Consider the following 14,671-nt stretch of genomic DNA (forward strand, 5'->3'; position numbering starts at 1 on the left):
TCTGCCTCAGAGGTTTGCAGGATTGGAGGAGATTAAACAGGGCGTGGGCCATGGATGAAATTAAAGCAAAAATAAAAATTTTAAGTTCAGGATTTTGCTTGATTGAGGGCCTAATGTGGATCAGCAGCAGGTGGGTTAATAGGATTTAGTTAAAGGTTTTGATGACTTCAAGTTTAAGGAGGTTAGAATAAAGGAAGTTAGAAGTATACTGGCATAGCATGCCTATGGGACATTATGTCAATACACCTCTCAATGTGATGTTCTTTCAGTCAGAACTCAGTGATGCCCACAATATCATACCTGCCAATTTATAACTGTGCTACAAAAGCATCTGCCTTATTCTGTATACTGTGTGCATTCAAACTTAACACCTTCAGTCCTGTATTCATCAACCATTTTTGATGTGTAGCATGTTTTTTGCTCCCATGTAACACATAAACTCATCCCAATGACTGCAATTTTGTCCTATTATCTGCCTGTCCTTCCTCACAAATTCACTACACACTGTATCTACTGTACTTGAATACCACCTGCCCTATCCTCACACTGTTCACTTCCCCCGGCCAAATTAGTTTAAACCCTCCCCAATAGCTCTAGCAAATCTCCCTGCAAGGTATTGGTCTCCCTCAGGTTCAGGTATAAATCATCCCTTTTGTACAGATCACGTCTTCCCCAGAAGAGACCCCAGTGATCCAGAAATCTGAAAACCTGTCTTTGTACCAATTCCTCAGCCGCACATTCATTTGCTAAATCATCCTGTTCTTATCCTCACTGGCACATGGCACAGGCAGAAATCCGAAGTCTCATTCTTATTCATCAGGAGTTCCTGCTTTCCAGCTTTAAACCTAATTTGCTATAAACTGAGATAGTCGATTCATCTTAATCCACCAAGAAGTAAACCAACCTTTATGATGGGCAGCACAAAATAACCCTCTACCTGACATATGACAAGAAAACCAATGGCTGGGCACATCACAAGGATAGGCTGCTTTTTTGAAGCTTTGATTGGAAAATAGAACTTCACGAAGTAACCCACACCTTGAACATTTAATTATATTGTACACATGATGGCATTATAAAGTTGGATTTTCAGAAGGACCGATACATGTCTGTTTTAATGGCTAATGCACATTAGAACATAAGAAATGGGAGCAGGAGTAGGCCATCTGGCCCATTGAGCCTGCCCTGTCATTCAATAAGATCGTGGCTGACCTGTCCGTAAACTCAGCTCCATCTACCTGCCTTTTCCCCATAACCCCTAATTCCCTTACTATGTAAAAATATTAGATAACTGTATCTTAAACATATTTAGTGAAGAAGCCTCAACTGCTTCCCTGGGCAGAGAATACCACAGATTAACCACTCTCTGGGAAAATGTTTCTCCTTACTGTCATCCTAAATCTTCTCTCCTAAATCTTGAGGCAATGTCCCCTAGTTCTAGTCTCACCCAGCAATGGAAACAACTTTCCTACTTCTATCTTATCTATCCCATTCAAACTTTTGTATGTTTCTATAAGATCCCCTCTCATTCTTCTGAATTCCAGAGAGTATAGTTCCAGATGACTCAATTTCTCCTCATAAGTAAACCCCTTCATCCCTGGAATCAACCTGGTGAGCCTCCTCTGCACTGCCTCCAAAGCCAGTATATCCTTCCTCAAGTATGGAGACCAGAAATGCACACAGTATTCCAGCTGAGGCTCACCAGTACCCTGTATAGTTGCAGCATGACCTCCCTGCTCTTGAATTCAATCCCTTTAGCAATTAAGCCAACATTCCGTTTCCCTTCTTAATAACCTGCTGCACCTGAGCCAACTTTTTGCGATTTTTGCACAAGCACTCCCAAGTCCCTCTGCACAGCAGCATGCTGCAATCTTTCACCATTTAAACAATAATCTGCTCTTCTATTATTCCTTCCAAAGTAGATGACCTCGCATTTACCAACATTGTATTCCATCTGTCAGACCTTGTTCCACTCACTTAACCTGTCTATATCCCTCTGTAGACTCTCCACATCCTCTGTACAATTTGCTTTTCATCTCAGTTTAGTGTCACCAGCAAATTTTGCTACGCTACACAAAGTAGACCCCATATTTGATGCTTTATTCCAGTTTGTTCAGACACTCAAAACACAAGCAATAACTTTTCAAGGACAGGTTGACTGGGATGTTTATTAAATGTCTTGAGAAAGGAAGCATCACGTATAGATATGATGGATTATGAGAGCTCGAAATAAAAAAAATCAGCTTCAGCAGAGATCTCCAATTTTTACTTCCACTAGTACAAACAATTTGTGATTCTAATTATTAATGATTCATTTTGTCATCACAGAATGACTTTAAGCTTAGCACCTGCATAATGGATGGTTTGTATTCAATTACCTATACTGCATTGTCTCAGATGTCGTTGATGCCCTCAATTTTGTCATCAGGATCCTCACAATGTTGAAGAGAAAGATAAAATTAACCTGTTCAAACAAAAGCAAAGGACATAAGTACAGCTCAAGCTGAAAAGAACTTAAGAGCTTGTTTTTTCAGAATGTAAATTATAGTACCTGAAAAATACCTTCTTTGCAATTCCTTTCTTTTTGCATTATAAAATCCATCCTAAAATTCTTCACTAGTAAATCTAGTGATAATATTGCATGAGGAAATTGCATTGGTCTGGCTTTATAAAAAAACAAAGTAAATAATCAGCAGTGGTTGTATTATGACAAACAATACGGAATTTCAGCTCACCTACTTTACATATAGTTTTGAGTAAAGTAGTGAGAGGTGAGGGCAGGTAGCGTTCATCATAAGTAATTAGTCTTGTGGAACTGAGAGAATTACCCCAGGTTGAATATCTAAAGGTATTTTATTCTTTTACTTGTTGTTATGATGCCTGCCATTTTAGGAAAATAAAATTCCTTGAAATCAGAAAAATCGGCTAATTTAATGTCAAGCTTCTGGTGATTTTGTAAAGTCGTCATAAATATGCTCCTGTAGGAGCATGCCTAGTCAGTAGCATTAGATGAGCTAAATATTATCAAATATTAACTCAGAGGTTGTGTACAATAAAGGCCAGATTTGCTTCTACTTCCTGAGAAGACTGAGGTGTTTTGGATTTTGCAGGCCTCTCCTTCCCACGTTCTACCAGTCTGCTGTTGCCAGTACAATCTTCTATGCAATGATGTTCAGGGGCAATGGCATCAACACGGGTGATACCAACAGGTTTAAAAAACTGATTAGAAAGGCTGACTCTGTGATAGGAGTCGAACTGGACACACCGAAGTCTGTGGTGGAACAAAGGACCCTACGGAAAATCCTGGCAATTCTGGACAATATTTCTCACCCTCTACATGCCACCTTGGCTGAACAGAGGAGCACTTTTAGTAATTGACTAAGACAACACTGCTGCTCTAAAGAATGTTATATGAGCTCATTCTTACCCTTGGCCATTAGGCTCTATACTGAGTCAACCTATAGCCGGGGAACTGACAAACCCCTCCATTAGACCGCTTGAGGTAACTTATTTTTTATTCTTACTTACTTCTCTTCTAATATTTGTATATTTGTTTATCTGTGCACTTGTAATACTACTGTGACACTGCAATTTCCTTTGGGATTGATAAAGTATCTATCTACCTATATCTGAAGTTCAGGTCTCTTGAAGTCTACTTGGCTGTTAATAAAACTCCATAATGTCCTATGGTGGCAAAGAAATAAACTCGCTTGGAGTTTATTCATTATTAACTCAGTCGCAATGACAATAGGATCCTCCTCATTTTTATGTTTCCGTAATTTCTTTTCTCCCTCCCTGGGTGCAGTAGGCCCCATTCTGCCGGTAGGAGCTCTGACCCCGTAAAATCGATCCAGATCAGGATTGTGAATAGCTGTCTTGCTTCAACCCTTCTGTGGTAGGATGGGTACAGCTAAGCCTAGAAACTAAAACCTGGGATTACTTGATTTTGCTACTTTACTGAGTGTGACATTTAAAATCCTATGTTGTACTGTTATGCAATTCTTTCACTAGGAAGTTAATTCTCACTGTTGATTTTCTAAGATTAGTAACCGCCACAAGCAGTCTGTTCATTCCTATTATTAATACATAAAAAGGTGAGAGCTTCACTGCTAGTGCTCCAGGTTACTGGGTGAAATATTGAACTATGGCTACAGCTCCTTCCTTATGTCACAACATAGTGTCTTCTTCACTATCTCAACCATTGCTTAACCAACATTGATTTACAAATTATCAGATGATTTATTCTCAAGTTTAGTGATATATTTGCCTATATTTCAACATGATAATGTTTTAAAAATGCTTCATCAATTGCATTACATTCAAGGACAAGTCAACAAGCCCACAAATGGCTAATTTTCCATTGCCACAAAATCAATGGCCCCAGGGCACCTTGTTCAGGCAGCACAGTACCAGCACTTTTTTCCACTGTGTGCCAGTTTCCAGTACTTCGTTGTGAGGCACAGGCAACCAACCAGAGCAGCTAAAACAACAATGACAGGCAGGGAAGCCCCACCCCCAACCCAGGCTCATTGGCTGCCAGTGTCACCAGGAACTTTGAATGTGTGTGCAGCTTCCTGAAATTTATGAAAATTCGTTAATGTCTGAGGCTTGTAAAAAGTTTAAGTATTGTTAGTAGTTAAAAGTGTTGATTTGTTTATACTCAAATGTATGTTTACATATTGAAATATCCTGAGGCTCTCCATTGCACGGGGTTGACCATTGATGTTCCGTGCCAGATGTCTACATGATCCACAAGCCAGGACAGCATGATATGGAGAGTGAGCTGTTGCCCACAAGTCAGGCTCCCCCTCTCCAAACAGCTGATGAATCCAAAGAACGGCAGAGACTGATATAGCCAGTGTTGCTAGTCAGTGTGGAACTCAACACAGGAATTTTTCCTCGGGGTTTACTCCCGAAGCTTTCCCCATGAGTGGGTATAACCATAAGTCAGCAGAGGTTTACGATCGGAGTTTTCCTTCTCCTAGGTGAACTGCCAACCACAGCTTGCTTGAAGCTATTTGCTTGAAGCATCTGGTTTTAAGGTTCCAATAACTTGCCTTTGCCCCTTCTCCTGTCAGTAGAAACTGTTCAATGGGGCTCAGGAGCTAAGCCACACGTGAAGGCCAGTAGCTGGACCTGGTTGTCAGAGGCTATTTGGATGTATGCCATTGGGAGCATTTAATAGATTATCCTCACTACCTCTCTCAGCTATGATAACATTAAGGGACCATATTTGAATAAATTAAACAAATATTTAAACATAATTATTTACTTCACTTTTGCGATTCGAGTGCCCTCCAATAATCTGAATGGGATTGTTGTATCTGTAATGGGTTTAACCTGGCACATCTAACATAAAACTCAGAACAGTCAGCACAGTTCAGGCCCTTTGGACCATGATGTAGTGCCAACCTTTTAACCTATTCCAAGATAAATCTAACCCTTTCCTCCTACAAAGCCCTCCATTTTTCTTTTATCCATCTGCCTAAGAGTCTCTTAAATGTTCCTAATGTATCTGCCTCAACCACTACCCCGGCAGTATGGCCCATGCACCCACCACTCTCTGTGTGAAAGTCACATTAAAATTATGCCTCCTTATGTTAGCCAATTCTGCCCTGGGAAGAAAAGTAATTGGCTGTCCACTCTATCTATGCCTCTTATCACCTTGTACCTTTCTATCAATTCATCTTTGATATGATGATAATGATATGATATGAGATCTTTGATATGAGATGATCGTTGATTTCAGACGATCTCAGCCTGAGCACACACCCCTCAGCATCAGCGGCTCCACAGTGGAGAGAGTGGAAAACATCAAGTTCCTTGGGGTGCAGATCTCGGATAATCTCACCTGGTGCAGGAGCAGCACTGGGATTGTGAAACGAGCCCAGCAGAGATTGCACTTTCTGAGGAAGCTTAAACAAGCATCACTCCCCACTAACATCTTAACTACATTCTACAGAGGCGTGGTTGAGAGTGTGCTGACCTTTTGCATCACAGCCTGGTACTCCAGCTGCAGTGCTGCCGACAAAAAAGCCTTGCAGAGGGTGGTTAGGGGAGCAGAGAAGGTTATTGGGGTCTCCCTACCTTCTGTCCAAGACCTCTTTCAGAGTCGATGCCTCCAGAGGACACGGTACATCATTAAAGACCCCTCACACCCTCTCCATGAACTGTTTGTTCTTCTACCATCAGGTAAACGTTACAGGAGCATCAAAACTAAAACCACAAGGCTACTAAACAGCTTCCTTCCACAGGCAGTCAGACTGCTAAATAGCTGCTCTACCTGACACTGCTTTGGACACTTTTAACTTGCACTGGACACTTATAACTTGCTTTTAACTGACATCTGGCTGTTGTGTTTTACTATTTATTATTTACTATTTATTGTTATGTTTATGATTTAGTGTTGCGTTTGTTATGTTATGATTGCACTGCTCCTGGGAAATGCTGTCTCATTCTGCCCTGCAGAGCTGATGTACGGTTAGAATGACAATAAAGTTTTTGAATCTTGAATCTCGCATCCTCCTTCACTCCAAAGAGGAAAAAAATCCTTAGCTCACTGAAAACTATCCTAATAAGATTTGCTTTCAGACCCAGGCTACATCCTGATAATTGGGCAGATTTGAGCAAGATTATTTGTGCTGCAAGCTGGGAGGCCTACAGAGGATCAGGCAACCCATAAGGAACGCTCCAGAGCAGCACTGCGGCAGCCACAGACTTTGTGAAATATGCCGCCGAAGACTTAAGATTTACAGCAGCCTAGGTAAACTGGACCCAGCTGAGGTCCAGCAGTAGAGTTGCTATTGGTGTGGGAGATCTCTCCCAATAAGTTCCCACCTGCCGATAGGGCTAGATTGATATTCCTTAGGAACTGGTACTTAGGAAAAGGTTTCCTGGTGGTGCTCTTTCTTTTGGTCTCAGTTCCCAGCTTGGTTTCTGGTCCCCATTTGCCAGCTGCAGTTTAGTAACCCGTTATGGATCTGTATCCAGTCAGTGAACTATAAGTAGTATTAGGTGAAGTCCAAGCAAATTGTTTCCTGTTTATTTTATTTCATTTATGCAGACAAACACAGTATTTCTGATGCTGAAAAAAAGGGATTTTTACTTAAAAGTTACATTATCACTACATCTACTGAATGCACTCTTTGTACAAATTAACAGATAAATGAAAACAGTTTCATAAATGTGTCATCACAATGTCATTCACAATTTCCCTCAATCAATAGTTGTCCATACATTCAACAACCACAGACCTAAGCTCTAAAAGCTCCAACTTAGATTTCAACTTCTCTGCTTCGTTCTTGCAATCAGTTCCAAAATTGTGTTTTTTCAGTCAGATCTCTGGTCTAACGCCAGGAGGTGACTAGGTGTCAAATTTGTTTGAGAATATCTTTAAAAATATACTTCGGGTTGACAAGTCAGTAACTTAAAATAAAATTTTGTCAAATTAAATATATTTTACATGTTAAAGCAAATGTGGTTTTTGCTATTTATGTCTCAATTCAGACTCAATGATTTCTGTAAATCATTTTCTAGGGTTAATAGAGATAGTTTTATTGTTTTATGGTCTCCAAAACCAACTAACAAAGTATGGAACTTTCTTCAAAAATTATACCGGAATCTCAAAAAAATTTATCTACCATCACATACAAAAAAGTCAGAAAAATAAGGTCTCTTGCCATTTAAATCAAAGTGCATTGCAGTTCAGATGAGAAACACTGAGATTTACCTCTTCAGGTTATCAGTGGATCAATGTTCAATACCTCAATGGCCAAGGTATCAATCAATGCATACCAGTGATTCAACAAATCAACTTCATCATTTTAAGTACATGTACTGACATAAAGCACAGATTGCCATTTTGTTCCGTTCCATTAACTCAATGTTTGTCTATTCTACCTTTTACTGCTGCAATAAATAACACTGAAAAACTAGCTGAAATCTTTTTTGGAGACTTCCTGCCACTGATTATATATGAAGACCAATCAAAGGATTGGGAACTAAGTGGGGTGGCCTTTTCTTACAGAGACCATAATTGATATGTAGCAACTCATCTGAAGCAACTACCTGAAATACTGTAGGCATGGGCAAGAGGTGGCATTTAAAATCAATTGGAAAGACATCTTAGAATTGCTAGCAGAATAATAGCCAAGGGCTATTTTCTTCACCTCCAATCACACTGACTGTAACATAGTACAATGGTATTAGAACTAATTAATCATAGCAATCAGTCATAGTTAATTAATGTACTTCAGACCCAAAATTTGAGGGGTATAGATAATATGAATGCATGCAGGCTCTTTCCACCGAGGTTGGTGGAAACTAGAACTAGAGGTTATAGGTTAAGGGTGAAAGGTGAAATGCTTAAGGGGAACATAAGGGCAAACTCCTTCACTCAGAGGATAGTGAGAGTGTGAAATGAGCTGCCAGCAGAGTGGCTGATGCAGATTCGATTTTGGGTTAAATAATTACATAGATTGGAGGGTTATGGAGGGCTATGGTGCAGGTGCAGGTCAATGGGACTAGACAGAATAACAATTCAGCATGGACTAGATGGGCCGAAGGACTTGTTTCTGTGCTGTAGTGCTCTGTGACTCTATGACATCACCAACGGGGAAATTTGACCAGGTGCTTCAGGTCATCAGTTGCCTTAATGACCTTGAAATAAGTTCCACATTAGGGACGCAAGTGGTAAGACGGTTCCGCACTAATTCACAATTTTAATCCAGGAGAGCTGCATGTAAATGGGAAATCTGCTTAAATCCTTGTTGCACCCATATCACTGAATAGGCTACCCGCAACAACTCCAATTTTCTGCCTAATCTTGACACAACCCCATTCTGTAACACTTGTGTGTTGTGTAACCTCTATTGTGTTATTGTGTTGACACCTCCCCTCAACAGTTATTGTTCAGACCACTCAAATCCATCCCTCCCCCACCTCTGACAATGACCTTGATACTCCATCCCCAAAAATGACTGTAATCCAAAATATGACTGCAATCCAACCCTTGTCTGATGCTTTTGGCTATCCAGTCTCTTCCAGCTTCCACACCTGTCCCAGTCCCAAACAACCTACCTAAATGATGTGTTCCAACAGCAAATATTCTGCTGTTCACCCTCCCGTACCCCCCTTCAAATAACTTCATGTTGGGCAAGAATCTCAGCTGACTCTTGAATACAGCATTGGAAGGTGACCAATTTTATACATGAAAATGTGAAACACCGAGGAACTTGCAGCCAAGGCAAGACATTCCCTGTTCCACTGTACTAACACTATAGCAATGCATTCTTTCCAGAACCTCTATCCAGTCATTACTGCAAAAAGTCAATCAGAATTCATCTGTGTTAAAAACCAAAGATAAACCACGTGGAACAGACAAGAGATTTATCGTTGCAGGGAGGTGATACCCCTAATTGACCATAATTCAATTAAATCAGCACCACTGCATTCACATACTTACCAGCAGTACCAGAACCACTGGGCCCTGAACAATGTAGTCCATATGATATCCTGCTGCTATTCCAATCCAACATCTATAAACATAAAGACTCATGTAAATTGCTATTGGCTTTGTTCCAACACAATCCTCTGCTGACAGGCTGAGTTATTTAGATGAGTTACTGCGGCAATATAATATAAAATAACACAAAGCTGAAGGTAATGGCAGGAAAAGTGGGAGGAGGGTGCTAATTACAATGACTACTGTAAATTATGCAAATATCTTGTTAATTACAGAATTAGGAATTTCTATAGGAATTTTGTTAATACAGCTAAAATGCTTCAAATAAATCTTTTTCAACATGAAATATGATGGTTGCTGGCTCAGTTACAACCACTGATATCATTCAATAGCAAATTAACATTATCACTAATACCCAGCAAAGGCATCACCTAACATACAAGCAGAAGCAGAAAATAAAGGTATGCGTTGTTAACTAATATTAGTCAGTTATGGTTGACCTATAACATATCTGGTTTGAACAGCAAATAAATCAGTCAGGGACACTACTTCAGGTCCCTCTTGGACAGATCACATGTAGGTCTTGCAGGAAGAGAATAAAAGTCAGGCATATTTGTCAGAACACCCACAGGTCAACTAGCCTGGCAATTTTCATGGGAAGAGACTGGGTGCTCTGAAAGCAACTAGAAGAAAACTCCGGAAGAAAGGAAAAAACTTGATATAAAAAGCATAAATAGTTCCTATTGTCATATGGATATTTATCGAAATCTTTATTATCAATTTTCCTTCTCCAGTCTCCAGCCAAAATGTTACATCCACAGTTTATCAGAAGGTCAGCAGATGTTTGTGCACTACCAGTGTTTCCATTGCCCTTGGCAATACTCAGGTGGGAAGCAGAGGAAACACAGGGATCTTTGTAGGACAAAGGGTATTTTTCAATCATATTACATAGTTCCAGTTAAAGAAGTAGTAATGATGTACAGAAATTTCTTCTATTATGGAACGTAGTTATGATTCTAAGCCGGATACTGAATATTGAAGAACTCAGGCTGTGGATTCCAGAGCTTTCCCTTCCATTTAAGGTATTGATAAGCAGAGGCTGGTGGGCAACAAGAAAACCATGTTGCACCAATAGAATCTATGCCTTAAATCCTTACAGATCCCAATAACTATCACTTCATCCTCAGCCACAATGATACAATCTCTTGAGCCTTAATTTTTATTCACGCATTCTCTGCATAGTTTCACGCTTCGCCCTTTATGAAATCTTCACAAGTATGTTCTTGTCTCCTGCATTTCTCTTTCCAAAAGTGCTCTACCTTCATACTTTTAAGGAATTAATTAAATAGAAATTGATGTTGCTGACTATTATCACCTTTAATTGTCCCTTTCATTTCTCTATGGCCAGCCAACTCTTGTTTCAATATTTGGCAGGACATGAGGAAAAGTAGAAAATCCTTATCTATGTAAAGAGCTTTTTAACATTGGGTTTTCCCTCTGTGCATTAAAGAAGAGAGTATTACAAAGTACACAAATTTCCTTGACCTCGTGTACTTACTCTTTATTCTCGTAATAGAGTTTGCCTATGACCCAGGCTACAATGATGGGACAAGGGATACCTATGGAAGAAAAATAACCGTGTTCAATAGAATGCAGGCAGTTTTTGACAAATGGATTTCAGTTGTAAATTGATGCCACGTTCTTGTACATAGCATATTGAGCAGAGAATAGATTGTTAATTGCTGTTTCTGACAATGTGTGGCATGGAAGGTGTGACTGGAACAAAGTAGGACATTTTAGAACTGCATGTTATCTCCAAAGTTTGTCATTTACAGTGCTGGATTATGCTTCACACAATACAGACTCTTCAATTTTCAGAGCATCTTCAATCTCCCTCATCCGTCACTGCATCAAGCAAGTATGGAGCAATCTGAGGGAGCGGGGTCAATTATGTTCACACTAGACCTCCTGCTTTGCTGTTGTACCCACCACTGAATCCAGCGGCAGCTCCAGAATATGCTGAGCTGAGCAGCCCTACAACTTTATACCAGCCATGGCTGATTTACAGTATGACCATTTTTTTGATTGGGGTAACTAGCCTTCATTGAAATGTGCATTTAGCTAAGATTTTTTTTGTTTTTAACTATTGTATATGAACATTTCTATATTAATGAATTGTAAAACAATGTTTTAACTGAATTATTATTTTGCTGATACTTATATTCTATTTCAACTGATTTAAATGTCTTCAGAAGTTCATTCATTAGGACTGTGCTGGGAGCAGGGGCTCAGGCTGCCATTTCATAGATGGCCAATGGAATAGGTATCTCTCACATGGTCTACTTGCACAAGTAAGTGCATCTGTAAAACTAGCACAAGGACAGAGTACCATCAATAAATTTGACTGTGTCTAATATGGCCCACTATTCCTGTGCCAGTGTCTGTGTTAAGTAAATTTATCTTACATTAGCTATGTGTCTCAATCAGACCATCAAAAGATCCCTTACTTACACCATCCAATGAACAGAAATTTCCATTTGCGCATTTTGTCTGTGGAATAGGTCATCACTATAGCTGTATGGAGATAACACCCCTCCACAAACATCCAGAAGAAATTAGTTACCACAAAGTAGTTGTAGATTGTTATGACAAGACGGCACCAGGGCTGAAAGAAATAGATTAAACAATTCAGTTTTCATACATAGGTACATACACACACTTACAGTCAAATTTTTTGTGCACAAATTACAGTCATACATTGCAGTCAAATGCAGTCCAGCTTGTCTTCTGGCAAGCAAGCACTAGAGAACAACACTGACTCCAGCATGGACACCACGATCCAGTGCCTCCTGCACTCTTGGGGAGCACCCAACTCTGACCCATAGGCTGCTGTGCAAACACTACGGCTTGAGGGTTAGTCCACACTATGAACGAAAGCATGCAACTCCTTCGCCATCCCACCCACTGGTCATTAATAAACCAAAGAATTAGACATGCAACATTCCACGCCACCTATGTCCAAAAGGGTCTTGCAATCACAAGAAAGACATCTTAAGATGATCAATCACTGTTGGACCTCATACCTCCTTTACACACTGACACCTCTCTGTTGCAGGCAGTATCACGGTCTGCACCAAGTGCATCTCCTTCAGTTTCTACACCAATGAGCAACTTGCTATTGGGGTAGGTTCTTAATAACCAGCTGAGTCTTCCATTCATAAAAAGATGTTAAAAAAAGACAATAACACCTTTGGTTGACCCTGTAGGAGCTGCTGTATCTGAGCACGCTGCCATTGTCACAGAAGCTCTTGTTAGAACAAGGTCAAACAATGACAACTCAAAATAAAATTATAGGCAGAGAATTTAGATTTAAAAGAGTAGAATGATTATAGTGGAAGTAATGGGTTGATCTGCAGGGAGCAGCTTACAAGTCGCCATGCTCTGGCTCCATATCAGTTCTTGTGCCATCTTAGCCTGAAAAGTCCAGGGTGAAACTTGGGATCAGGCACTGTATAATTACACTCAGATGTAAATTTTTGCTGAGGTCTCACTGCCTATTTCCTTTCTAATCCCTCTTTCTCATTTCTTATATTCTTTTCCCTCTCTATTCATTTTTCTTTCCATTGCTCTATTTCTCACATTGGCTGATAACCTGCCAATTTGCTTTTTAATTATTAGCAGTCTGGATTGTAGTCCCCAGTGTGCCTTTCAACCATGGAAGATATTCTAGTCAGGTTGCTTAAGATCTGACTATAAATCTCACTGTACAGCTCGTGTGCAACTTCTCCAAACCCAAGGGACTGAGGCTGGTGCTCTACTGGCCTTCAGAGGCCTGCAATTCAATAGATAGCAAAATTGACTCTTACACTCTGAGAGAAGCATTCAAGAAAAACAGGATATAAATATTCTTTTCTCTTTGCCAGTTCAAAGCCTATTGTGGTAATTCAAGTTCAAGTGCATGGATATTGTCAAATGAAACACCATTCCTCCAAGGCCAAGGTGCAAAACATATCACCAACAGCACAGAGCACATAGCACAAGTAGCACATGTGGTAAAAATTTCAGAACACTATGCAGTCACAAAGAAAAGTAAATATATAGCCCAAGTCCTGAATGGCATAACTGCAGATTGATGGCAAGTTCTTTCTTCACTGAGTGAACACCAGAGGGCAGCACACAACCTAGTATGAATTCTAGCATGTCCATAGAGGCCACTGCTCTCTTCCATACCATCTTCAGAATCTCTGCTTCTGGGTGAACACAATAGGTGACCCGTAGCGAGAGCCCAGTCCTCGCCACAATTGAGGTAATTGGTGTCAGTGTCACCAATGAATCAATGAACCAGACTTTAACTATTCTACAATACCAATGTCCAACAGGGTCTTGCGATCCCAACATAAATGTCAAAGACAATCATTCACACCATGCATTGTCAACAGCAGACAACCACACAGCAATGGTATGCAATAATTCCAGCTCCATCGCTATGGAGCTACTTGATGATGGGATAGTTCTGCATTACTTGATGTTCTTAGTATCCAACAATGACTTTTGATTGTATAAAAGGATGAATAAATATATCTTTGATTGGACCTAGAGTGGCCACTGCATCTTGGTGAGTGGCCATTTTACAGACGATCCTCGTTGACCTCTGCGAACTCAGCAACTGGTCAGAAGAGATTCTAGTCTGAAATGCTGAGTTACAAATTAGCCAGGCACTTACCATTGTAAGGGCTTACCTCATTCCTCTCATGTACTTCAGCATCAATCAATTGCATCAGGAACCACAGAATATTCCTCAAAATGAAAGTGGTTATCAGATTCCAATGAATGATATTCCGAAGGCATCTAATACTCCTGTGCCAGCCAAAACAAAGAAAGACCAATCAGTTAAAATCGTACTAGGCTTTCCCAAGCATGAGGTTTAAAGGTTAGGCATAGTTATTTATTAGGCAGCCTATAAAGCAAAAGAAGGCATACCTTAAAAAAGACATGGTGGATACTAGGAAGTAAATCTGCTGAATGTGAACTCTCGCAGAGAGTTGTGTTGGTACGTTCTAAGGCTATCTCTCAAATACAAGCACAAAATGAAAACAGAAAGTATTGGAAATGCTCAGCGGGGCATGCAAGCTATGTTGCAAGGGGGAGAAGAGTCACTGCTTCAGGTCAATGGCCTTTCACTGTTTATTCTCATATTCTGCACTTATT

General features: G+C 40.1%; 1 protein-coding gene across 1 annotated transcript in view; it reads right to left on the bottom strand.

The window, feature by feature from the left end:
* LOC132396754 (corticotropin-releasing factor receptor 2) overlaps window positions 1-14,671 on the bottom strand; it is a 229,863-nt gene that overhangs the window by 23,502 nt on the left and 191,690 nt on the right. Inside the window, exons 6-10 of the mRNA XM_059974619.1 lie at window positions 14,203-14,320; window positions 11,975-12,128; window positions 11,022-11,082; window positions 9,464-9,536; window positions 2,379-2,464 (exon numbers count right to left, since the gene is read on the bottom strand). Of these exons, the coding sequence (XP_059830602.1) occupies window positions 2,379-2,464; window positions 9,464-9,536; window positions 11,022-11,082; window positions 11,975-12,128; window positions 14,203-14,320 (492 nt within the window). The remainder of the gene's footprint in view (window positions 1-2,378; window positions 2,465-9,463; window positions 9,537-11,021; window positions 11,083-11,974; window positions 12,129-14,202; window positions 14,321-14,671) is intronic.

Source organism: Hypanus sabinus, chromosome 1, assembly GCF_030144855.1.
Source record: "Hypanus sabinus isolate sHypSab1 chromosome 1, sHypSab1.hap1, whole genome shotgun sequence".
In the NCBI taxonomy this organism is placed as follows: domain Eukaryota; kingdom Metazoa; phylum Chordata; class Chondrichthyes; order Myliobatiformes; family Dasyatidae; genus Hypanus; species Hypanus sabinus.